General features: G+C 38.0%; 1 protein-coding gene across 2 annotated transcripts in view; it reads left to right on the plus strand.

Moving 5' to 3' along the window:
- ephb1 (EPH receptor B1) overlaps window positions 1-12,497 on the plus strand; it is a 223,440-nt gene that overhangs the window by 205,273 nt on the left and 5,670 nt on the right. For both annotated transcript variants that reach the window (XM_015373231.1, XM_015373230.1), the window contains exons 13-15: window positions 2,346-2,495; window positions 10,436-10,629; window positions 12,100-12,255. In XM_015373231.1, coding sequence (XP_015228717.1) covers window positions 2,346-2,495; window positions 10,436-10,629; window positions 12,100-12,255 — 500 coding nt within the window. The remainder of the gene's footprint in view (window positions 1-2,345; window positions 2,496-10,435; window positions 10,630-12,099; window positions 12,256-12,497) is intronic.

Here is a 12,497-nt window from a genome sequence, read left to right on the forward strand (position 1 = left end):
ATATATATATATATATATATATATATATATATATATATGCGCCATATTATTCCGGGAGAAGGGTAGTTATTTTGAAAAGTTACGTTTAACAAATCCAACCAGATTGGCTGACCTGTATACAATCACTTAATGGATGGACAATCTGACAGGATTACTTCTGGTTGAATGGCCAGACATCTACACCTAGCTAGCTGAATAACTGAGTGTGTAAAATAAAGAGAAACAGGGGGCTATCTGACTTTCTACTTAGCTGGAACAAGAACAGAAAACAACCATTATGCTGTTGCAGGCTTGGGTGTATAAAAAAAAATAAAAAATAAAAAGGATATTGTCAGTGAACTGCACTTGTATAGTTGGGTGAGTAACATTACTTAACCAAACCATAATAATAATACTAATAATTACTTTTCATGAAGTGTATGTTGCATACATGGGCACAGTGGATGATGTTTTCTGTTCAGTCAAAATTTTTCTGCCAGTGTCAGAAGGTATGCGATTTGAAATTGTCTATATTTTGTCAATTCTTGGAAACCAACAACATAATAAGACGCTATTTAGGCTCCTAGTGTAGCTGACCCTGTGCTAATTTGTACTGGCCACCCCAAGTTTTTATGTATATGTTACATTACTTGTATAGTAACTTATTGATGTGGCTACAATTTGGCTTTCTTACCGTTATTACACCACCTTCATCCAAACCGTTGATGTAAGGTGGACCTATATTTTCTTGTTTACCTTAAAATCCCACCTATTTATCAGAGAAGGCAACATTCTTAAGGCAAGTTCTTAGCTGGCAGGTTCAACACCCAATATTTTCTTCTGCTGCTAAAGCTGAACCCTTCAGCTACAGGGTTCAATGCTCTCTGTAGGCAGATCCTCCATTCGGCAGACCTTGGCTTACTGGTTGTGGAAAAGCAAACCGGTTGTTCTTCATTTAAAAGCTGGCTCTAGCACCAGTACTGGTAAAGAACAAAAGAGGTTCCCAAATGAGGCAGTGATGTTAGAGTATTGTGTGTCATTCCATTTACTGAATTTCTATCATGTGATATCACCAAATTCTTTTTCTATATGGAGCAAATAAAATCTGTGAGCAAACAGAATTGCCCTGAGAGCACAGGTTATAATCCCACAGAGGTTCATAGCATCAGTTTATAAACTTGAGCCAAACATGTTTAAGACATTACAGAGAAAAACAGTCTTGAGGTGAAGCAGAGAATATTTGTTTGTAAGTTATTTTTTATTCAGAGCAGGACCATATTGGTCTTTTAAACTTGTTTTAATTTTCCCTTTTTTTAAATGTAGCACTTTGTAGCACTTTGAGATTTGAAGTCAAATGTAAAGTGCGTTATAAATAAAATTCATTATTATTATTATTATTATTATTATTATTATTATTATTATTATTATTATTATTATTATTATTATTATTATATTTGGAATTAAAAATAAAAACTTCCACTCATAGCTATCTATGCTCTTATGGTTTTAAATAAATAGCCCACCAAATAGCAGCCCCTGTAAACTGTAATTTATCACAATGCGGTGTTCTTATTCATGTATTAAAACTCTTCACATCAGTACAACAACACTGACCTGCAGAACATGATTATGGTACAAATGTATGCATTATCAAAAAAGGAAGATTTCAGAAATAAGAATGTTATTTGTAAAGACCCCAAACAACTATTATCTATGTGTTATTCTCCTCACTCTGGGTGGTCTGCGTCTGTTCCTCTAGGGATTGTTTCCAGCAGCGGCTTATCTCCAAATGCTCAGGTTCAGTTAATTGGCATTATTAAGCTTGTGGCGAGCTAAATTCAGATCTGAATAGAGGGAGTAGAGGGGTACGATCAGGAATGTACGTGTCTGTCTGCCTAGTTAGACGTGTGGGAGTGAACGCTCTAACATCTCTGTCTGTGAATTTGTTGCCAGCTGAGACTGTTTTTGTGTGTGCATGGAATTTAAAGCAAGAGGCTATCAATTTTATTCAGAAAGGCACGTGGCATGCCTTAGGCCCTGGTAGCCCAATTATAGCCAGAGACGCTCAATGAAAGAGCAGAAGCCCATATCTATCTTCCTTTCTTTAGATAGAAGACAAGACAGTAGTAAATGTAATGTCGGTCGATGACTGAGACAGAAGCAGAAACTTTTGAATGCTTTTGCTTCAAGTGAATGAATACACAAGGTGGATGAACAAAGTCAAAATATTAGAGTATTATTCAAGATAGGGCTTGTACTATTCTGGGTAACATGACTTAATATATTTTAATAGAAGTGTAAATTATATTTATTTTATCAAAACTTTGAAATATCTCTAATTTTTCAATTGTCTGCTTTCTTTTTAGGGTGGTAAAATCCCAGTGAGGTGGACAGCACCAGAGGCCATCGCTTACAGAAAGTTCACCTCAGCCAGTGATGTGTGGAGTTACGGTATTGTCATGTGGGAGGTGATGTCATACGGAGAGAGGCCTTACTGGGACATGTCTAACCAGGATGTAAGTGCTATAAAATATAGAGACTCATAAGTTTTATGTGATGCATTTTTCTTTGAAAGACAGTGGTCAACTGTATTCTATCGGATGCTGTGAGCTGAGAACCAGGGGAAAATGTTGAGCATTGAGAGAGGCAGGTCTTGTAACATTTTGGCGTCAGGAGCAGCGCGCTGAATGCAGAGCATGAACCATTCAGAAAAACAGATCGAGGACATGTCTGGGAGAAAGACGCTATGAACAAACCGTGATTGTTTCTGCAGAGCTGTCAGCATAAAACTTATAAAAAGTGAATATAATCACAGATCAATCTGATAATCTTTATAAAAGGATTATCAGATTGATCTGATTGTTATTACTGCAGTAAATAATTTTCTCATTGAACTGTGGCAAAACAGTTTATGAATAATGACATCCATTAAAAATGGCGAAACTTGATGGCACAAAATGTTCTATTTTATATTCTAATACTTGAAATTTTGACCACAAACCCACAAAAAAAAAAAGCCTGCTTTACATTCACTTAAAGCCTCTATGAACGGCCGAGGAAAATCCCAGACAGCCTGGCTGGCTTCAGAGCTTCAGTGTTGCCCACCGGTATGCAGTAGGTCTGCTGCTCCGAACAAGAACAGAATATTTTAGTTGGATCATAATCTTCATGAACTGACTGCACAGATAATGTTTTAAGCTCATCAAAGCACTCTCTCAATTCCTAGGAAAAGAACAGAACAGCTCAAAGCCTCGATCGCCAAGCATCCCAAGAGGCAAACATCTGATCCCAAAATGCAGAAGAGTCCCAACTTTAGGCCTTGAACACCTTTTTGACACTGAAAATTTGGTTGTCTAAACCTTCATTTATGCTTGGTCTGCGGTTGGGTGTGGTAGCTAAAATGCATCCGCACATCCGCATGGACAAAATTTCCATTAAAAAATTTGTAACAACTCAGATATCTCCCTGGAAAAACATGGTGGACGAAAGACAGCTCCTACCAGCAAGAGACTGCAAATATAGACTTCTAAAAGCATCTTGTGATTTAAGCCACAAATTACTGAGATGAAGAGATCACAAATATTTCTTAGAAAGAAATTACTATCAATCTCATGAAGAGGCCTTGATAATTTTGGAAATGGCTTTGTTTGTCTACTTCCTCATATAGCCTTGGTATTTGAGCTACTGGTTTGTGCTGTACATACCCCCCAGGAGCCTGCCCAAAATATCAGGTACAAGTGGAAAAAACGCATGGAATATGAAAGTTACAAACATCTCTGAGCGTCTAATTTTTTGTGTGGAACGTACATGCGTTAAGCATAACTGAGCCTTAACATGCATGCTTGGCATGAGCAATAGCTGCAATGTCAATGACACAATACAAGTGACTGTTGCTATACGCTCATCAAGAAGTAAATCCTGTCACTCAAAGGCTCAATGCAGTTTGCTAGGTTTCTTAAAACTCTGGTTTGAGATTACATGTGTTGTGTATCAGCTCTTTATAAATAACATGAATTAAAATCGACAGATGAAATAACTGACAGTTCTATTGTTTATTCAACCTGAAGAGAATAGAAATAATTATCTAAAACCATGCATCCACCTGATGTTGAAATTAGTGCATCTGTGTCTCTACGCATATGTTGTCTAGTAAAATTGTCAATTGTCAGCTGGAATACTTTCAGAGAATGAAGACTACAAAGAATGAGAAAAAGGGAAAATATACTATAACAAGGGAAAATATACTAAAGCTTCTAAAAAGCTCAAATTTTGCTTTAATTGATGAAAAGAAAAGAAACAAAGGATACCTAACCTTTCATGTAAGAGTTGCACCAAATAAGCCATTGGGCAGGATTTTCACAGTAGCACCTTCAGTGATGTACACAAGTGAAGGCAGAAAAAAAGGCCTGCACTAAATGCAAGCCATCATAGGCAGTTCAGAGGCTGTGTCTTCAGTCGGAGAAAATAAGTCCCTTCTTTGTAACATCAATGTTTCATTTTGTACAAAGCTGTGTTTTGTTTATGTTTTTCTTTTTTTCTCCAAACACAGCTGCAATGCAGCACTGCAGGGATATTTTCTGTCATGGAAATGCATGTGTACACTCTGTTTCTATAAACAGGAAAACTACAACTTTCTGACAGTATGGAGGAAACAAAATCTATATGCAGTTTAGGACATTTAAGACAGTAACTTCTAAGGAAGTTATCTTTTTTTTAAATAATAAAAAAGATAATGCTCTGGAATAAACAATAAACAATCCTCTGCATACAAAAAAATGCATAATCCACATATGCATGTGTACGTACAGTCTTAACTATACACAATTAGGGATAAATTGTTTGACAATGTCCTTGACTATGACTTTGAAAGCAGACTTATTATGGGCAGACCCTTACACTATCTCTTTCCTTCCTGGCCAGCTTTTGAGAGCAATGAATGATTGCTGAGAGCTCTGCTTTGTTCCTCATGTCCGTTTGGATAAGATCCATACTCAGAGGCACCAACAGAAACAGGCACAGCCACTGGACGTGGTCCCATACTATGAGGTCTTCTTGCAAAGCTTCTCTTAGTGAGAAGGCGAGCCAACCATCAGGCCTCTGTGGACCTGACTCCATCGGGACTGTCCAACCAAGCAGATGTTGCCTCAGTGGGCCAGCAGCAAGCACTGCCTTGTGGGACAAATGCCACTCAGTGTGTCCGCCTCCTCTGGGCACACACATATTCAGACACTTACAAAAATACATTCATGCTTGCTCTCTCCTTCTCACATCCTCTTACACACCCACACAAAAGTTAAAGCTGCTGTTTCCCTTTTCTTTTAAACCCATCTTGCTCAATATAGCATCAAAGCCCCACTTTATAGCTCTTTCCCTCAGCCATCTCCCTATCTTCCTTATGTGTGCCATTTGAGAAGCTTTTGCAGAGCTACACTCAGCTACTTGTCATATTGGGAAACTACAGAAAAATAGGCTGTTTTATAGCATAGCATATTTTGCCCTGGATTTTATCCAAGAAGCTTTGCTCCCATTTTATAAATGAAAGACAACAGATCATGTAAATATTTTGTTGTATATGTACATGGTTCAAGGTTTATTTTATTTGTGTAATTACATGGAAATCTCGGTGGCCTTTGTGTTACTTATTAAGGAATTTTACTGACATTTGCACTTTCTAAGTGCAGACTGATTGGCCTCCTAGCTTTTAATGTAAACAAATACATTAACAGTTGTACTTAGTAGATTAGCTAGTAAGTAGTGTTGCACCAATACCGATACCAGTATCGGGCGGGGCCACGATCAACCACTAAAATGGTGATATCAGTATCGGCGACTACCAAATAGGACACCGATACCATTTTGAGAGCCAAAAGTTTATTCAACTATTGTCACCCATTCCAGGAAGGCAATAAAAAGTTCTACTGGATTCACTTTGTATTAGTCTTTTTCCTGCTTCTCAAAGGTAGGCAGCATGTTTGACAAAGCCATGATGGCAATTATTTTACATCCAAATAGTATGCAGTTCTTCATATATAAACATGTATGTTTTATATAGGTATGGTATCGATATCAGCCAATACTTCACAGCCAGGTATTGGGTATATTTGTTTTTATTTTCTAACTCCACATATTCAGTTGCATCCTCTAAGTGCAGGATTGGCGCATCGTTGCCTCCAGGACTGCTTTAAATCCTAATGGTATAGATTCATTATAATAACTAAAACATTGCCACATGTTTAACCAAACACACTATCTATATTGATAGAATACCACTTTTTTGCAAGATGCCATTAGGTGCAGTAGAGTTCAATGAGTTAAATCTACCGCCCCACCTCATCAAATTTTAACGTACTGAAATCTTGGAATATGGTCATGAAGAGATCAGCACTGTGTGTACTCTCAGAGTAGTAAAAGGGACACTAAGATTGGATGGGGCATTTACATGTCCAAAGGGTACCCAGAAAATATTCCACACCATTATTACACTATCACAATCAGGAACAACTGATGTAAGGTAGAATGGATCCATGTTTTCATGTTGTTTACCTCAAATTCCCACCTATCTCAGAGCAGGTACGAATTTTCCTTTGTGTTAATGTTCATTTTTGGTGAGCTTGTAGCCTTGTTGTCCTGTTCTCAGCTTACAGGTACAACAGCCAGCATTGTATTCTGCTGCTGTAGCCCTTCAGCTACAGGGTTCAATGTTCTGTGTGGGCAGAGACTGTATTCTGCAGACCTTGGTTGTTGCAAGTGGGTGTTTGCGCTACCCTTGGCTTTCTATCATCATGTACCTGTTTGCCTATTGCTTTTCAAATTATGATGTGATCAAAGATTTTTTTGTCCATCAGACTGTCTCTTTTTCAATGTTTTCAACCATTGCCTAGTTAAAAGTGCCCTGAATCCTAAATATTGTTTACCATTTTCATACACTGTTTACCCTACAAGAAGTAATGTTCACCTTCAATCTTCAGTCTTGCCTTGAATTTCTACCCTGTGATTGGCTTTCTCACTTTAAATGCAAAGATTTAAGCAGTTTTACATAATAAATTAGCTAGTAAATGTTTTCTACAACAAACTAGCATAGCAAATTGGATTTATTTCTTTTGTTTTAAATGTGCTTCATGCAATAAATTTAGTTTACTTAAACACCTGACTAAATTTGACTTGTCTAAAGCCCTTACAAGTAAAAGGCCACCATGACCTTTGGAGCCTTTAGGAGGGATGTGTCAAGTGGCTGTTTTCAACAGTGTTAATTATTTGAAATCTTCCATTCCCCCAGTGGCTCCTACAGTGACACAGCCTGCGTTTTACTTCCACTCCGCTTCCCTGCTTTGTCCTCCAAGGCTGGCAAGATTGGCTAGTGTCAGAAGGAAGGGCACATCAGCCTGAATGCAAACTGTCATTTGAGCGACGAGCAGAATTGGGCCTATATAGGAGCAGAAGAGGGTTGCTGGCAGGGCTAGAATAAGGCAAAGATGAGAGTGTCACTATTACTTAAAGGTATAGTGGAGGATTTTAGCAAAATTTTTTAAAAGACCCGCCCTCTCCACTTAAAACAAAATGCACATGCACAACCCTGTATCTGCTCCTCACGGGAACACCTATTAAACGCATGTGAGAGCATGCACTAGCCAATTTTTCCTTGTGCACGCTCTGTTTAAAGGTTGCTGTTAGCCTAACTCCTATAGGCTTACTTTCTAAGAAGATTTGCAATTTTTCCTCTATGTCTGACTCCCCACCGATAAGTGAAAATGGGGACGAGCACTTAGGACGGTCTTACATAAAGATATCACTTATTTTGATCACCCGGAAAAAGAACATCCTCCACTATAAGTTTAATTGACATAGAGAAAACAGAAAACTGACCCGACTGAGGACCAAACACAAATATGAATTGTCAGTACTCATAACATTGGGCCCAGAATTCAGGCTGACAGACTGAAGTGATTTATAAACTATGTTTATTAATTCCTCAGAGTTCTGTGTCTCAACAGCTAGACTTAGATGGCTGCAATGCCTGTAGAGAAAGAAACACAGGTTATTGACCACCTAACTCTGGCGGGGTACGATAGAGAGCATCTGAGTCACTAACCTGGTTATTAAGTCCAAGCCCAGAGGAAGGAGTGGAATTCAGCTTGATGATTTTTGACACAGCATCCAGCTGAAACCGCCCAGAGAGTTCAAGGAGTAGAAGATAAAGATGCTGCAGAGCAGACCGACACAAGGTCGCTAGCAGGAAGAATCCAATGGAAGTCCAAAGACAGGTCAAGTAAAAAGATCAGAACAGGGGCAGGCAAACTCAGAAGTCCAGGGGAAGAAACAAGTCATGATAAGGCTATCAGAATAAACACAATGGGGTAAGCCAGAGACCTCTCACCTACAGCTCGAATAATCTGGCACTGATGGCTGGGACCAAGCAGTTTAAATAGAAACTGGAACAAGTGGCTCAGATTAGTGATAATAAAAAACTCACTAGAGCTAACCAGATGTAAGAAATGAATCATAATCCATTCATCAGTGCCAATGACACTGATTAAGATAATTATTAAATATAAAGCCTCTGTTAAAACAGCAACGGGAATAGGAAACATTTGGAGAGAGACAGGTCAGTTTCAAGAACACTCAGAGAAAAAGCCAACTTCTCCAGACTCTGATGGAGATGGGAATTCTTTGTGTTCCTCAGTGATAGTTAATGGCAGGGTAATGATGTGACTTCAGGTGAAGAGGAGGTGAAACAGACAGGCTTTTCTTTACAGCAAAAGCCACTGACACAATGGGCAAACAGATTGGGGGATGATGCATGAATCGATGGTTCTAGAATGGAAGCAAAGTCAGAACAGTGGAGGCAGATTCATGCAAACAGATCCAAAGGGCTGAGAATCAAGGTAAATAGTCAGTGACTAGAAACGGGGTCATGATCCAAAACATCAGAAAGCTAGCAAGATTATCCAGTAAGGTCAATGTGAGACGGGGAAATCCAGGAAAAGAAAAAGACATGATCAGGCAGGCAACCGAGGAAAGACGGCTGGATAATTTCCTCACACAAAGTATTTCAAATAATCTGGCAATGACCGAATCACTGGCAGAGGCTTATAAAGCCAGAAAACGAGGTGAGCTGAGTTAAGTTGATTTGGAATGGACATGGTTGGCACTTGTAGAAAGAATAGGCACTCAGCTTGACAGTGAAGAGCAGAGCAGAATGTAAACACTGGTGATCAATCAGGCCAGAATCATAACATAATCAGAGACATTATCTGCTGAAGAATCCTTTTTAGTCTCTAATCTAATGATGTAATTACAGTACTAAGGAATTATGTTCTTTATTAGAATGTAGGGCATTTGATGTTCCATTGTTACCTTTACATTTGTAAGATGATATGTTAGATATAAAGAAATGGTAGCTTTAATGAGTTGTGTAGCTTCCACCATTGTGTATAAAAGCATCGACATTCTGTTTACAAAACTCAGGGGAGCTGCAGTGTTGCTCATCGACATCAGTGTGTGAGTGTGTGCATTAATAGGTGAATGAAAGAATGTAGAGTAAAGCGCTTTGGGTCAAGTCTTTCGACTTGAAAGAGCGCTATATAAGAACAGGCCATTTATCATATTCAGACTTGTGATTTCAAACTTTATAATCTTTATCAGACATATTTATTAGTTTTAAAAATAGTGTAGAGAGTAAATAAGAGTCTGACTGCTAAAGATAGCTCTACAGACTCCAAATTAGACACCTTTATTAGTTTTAAAAATGCTGTCTGAGTAGAGAGAATACGAGTCTGACTGCTAAAGATAGCTCTGCAGAACTCTGTGCACTTTAAAAGCTGTAAAATAGCATCTACTGTATGTGTAAATAGGTTTGCAGCTAAGTTGCAGCCCGGTAACCTTGTCTTTGAACTGAATTCTTCTGGGTATCTATGTGTTTACAACCACACAAGAATCAATCTTGTACCGGTTCAGCTTAGGTTGTTTAAGTCTATTTCAAAAGAGGTTATCCAATCAAGTTGCAGAATTGTGATATAAGGTAAACATATAGTTGTGGGAAAAGCATGGGCTGCTAAGCTCACAGCCAAACCAAAATAAACATGGAAGCGCAGGAAGACGTATGGTTAGCTACCGTTATCACATCTGTTTTGTCAGAATCCACAATTTCATCTTTAAAAAAACAGCAAGAGAGTAAATGTATAATTGATAAGTGTATAAGTTGTCATGAGTACTCATACACTGCTGCCATTGAATTTGTGACTCTGATAGGCTAAATCTAAACTTCTAGGTGGGTCCTTGGTGTCGCTTCACCCAAGCGACTTGAGAGATTCTGCTGATAGTCTCTCCTTTCCTCATACAGATTCGATGGAAGCGGGCCCAGAGTAATAATGTGTAGAACTAAACCTAAGTGCTACACATTATCCACCTCACACTCATAAAAAAATTAATGTATAAAATGCTCTAATTCTCTCTTTAGGTCATCAACGCTATTGAACAAGATTACCGTTTGCCACCACCCATGGACTGCCCCAGTGCCTTGCACCAACTGATGCTGGATTGCTGGCAGAAAGACCGCAATGTACGACCCCGATTTGCAGACATTGTCAGTACCCTCGACAAAATGATCCGAAACCCCACCAGCCTAAAAGCTGTAGCCAACATCCCTGCTGTGTGAGTAAAACACTTCATACAACACACAACAACCCCCCCTTAACTTGACTTTAAAAATGCTTTTTATCTGTGTATTTCTGCAAAGTTGCCACACGCGTTCTGCACAATATTTATGTATATTTTTTATCATCTCATTAAATATGAATGGTTTTATTACTGTTGATTGCATCAAATCTGAACTTTTCCTCTGCTGTGTTTTTTTCCTCCAGTTGAATCATGATACTTTCAGTTTCACCCTAGTTATAGCCATTTGGTATTAGAGCAAATATATTTTGTGTAAAAAAAAAAAAAGAAAAAACAACTAACGAATAAAAAGCTTGCACTCAGAGTAATAACAAACATTTTTAATTTAAATATATACATTTAATATTTACAAAACATTTTCCTCAAATGTTATTATTCTTTACATGGCCAATATGTCAGTGGGTATTACATACTTATTTTTGAAATAATTGCACTTTTACATAGAAAGATATTCTTGCACTGTGCTGCTGTGTTGGAGAAATAATTTAAGTTTGGATCAAGCTGGAGCAAGTTTAGCAACAATATCGTCCCTAAAATCAAACTTCCAAAGTGAGCTGAGCCTTCTAACGCACACTAACATCTTAACGTAATCTACTAGGATTTTAAATGGTCTCTTATTGCAATTGATTCAAATAGTTTATATACAATTCAGCCTACTTTAGTTGCAACAGTTGTGCTAAGGAAAAAGGCTTATGTGCCACTTGTATAATAATAATATAATAATTTATAATAATTATAAAAACATTCTACATTTGTCAAGATTTGTAATTTTATCAGAAACTTTATTCTTAAATAGCGTATTATATTTTTAAAATCTGCTGGGATTTTGTAGGTCTCATTTAGTTGATCAAATTAACTCTGCAAAAGTAAAATCAATGGATATTGTTCACGCTTTACCGTACATGGATAAGATTTTCAAAGGTTGTTCATCAGTGTAAACCTTTTTCCTGGATTTAATCTGTTTCTACCCTTTACCCCCTACACAGATTCTCTGAATCTTTGGCTAAGCTATCAGGGTCAGTCAGAATCTTTAAGCTATTTGTTCTGGCATTGTGATTTGGGTTGCTGCCATGTTACCCGAAGGAAATTCTTGGCTCTCTCTCAGTCTGAAATTTTGCAGTAGGGCATGTTTATACTTTTAGGTCTTTAATGTATTTGGATAACCCTTTTCTACCATTATGAGCCTTTTTTTATGAGTGATGTTTGTGAGATGAAGGTTGACATGTCCTTTTATATTTGTATTTTTTGTTCCCTTTAAAACACCTTCAGGTAGATAGATTCATTGTAAAGACCCTTCCTGTTTGTTTTGCTTGTACCTTCTCATATACACCCACGCAAACACAAACCCCACATCCACTCTTGTTTTCTTGAAACGCTGCTCGTTTAATATTGCATCAAAGTCTTTTTCTCTTCCTCATCTCACCTGCTCCCTCTTGGCCCCTCCAGGCCTTCTCAGCCACTTTTGGACAGATCCATACCAGACTTCAATACCTTCAGTTCGGTTGAGGACTGGCTTGCTGCCATTAAGATGAGCCAGTACAGAGACAACTTCCTCAACTCAGGCTTTACCTCCCTGCAGCTTGTGGCCCAGATGACCTCAGAGTGAGTTCAGTAGATTTTGTAAGATGAAGCATTTGAAAACCATACGGCTATCAACTGGAAATAGCTACTTATAGATACTATCACTGTGCTTCATGTTATTTTGATTATTCATGTTGTGAAAATGTAAATATATTCCTGAGTTTTTATTAAAAATGGATGCTTGAGGCCTTGATAGTATTTATGAAGTCTATTTGCAATTCCAAGTAACATGGTTTGCAGATTCTTCTCTCAAGTTATTAAAT

This window comes from Cyprinodon variegatus, unplaced genomic scaffold (assembly GCF_000732505.1).
Source record: "Cyprinodon variegatus isolate N-32 unplaced genomic scaffold, C_variegatus-1.0 Scaffold83, whole genome shotgun sequence".
Taxonomy (NCBI): Eukaryota; Metazoa; Chordata; class Actinopteri; order Cyprinodontiformes; family Cyprinodontidae; genus Cyprinodon; species Cyprinodon variegatus.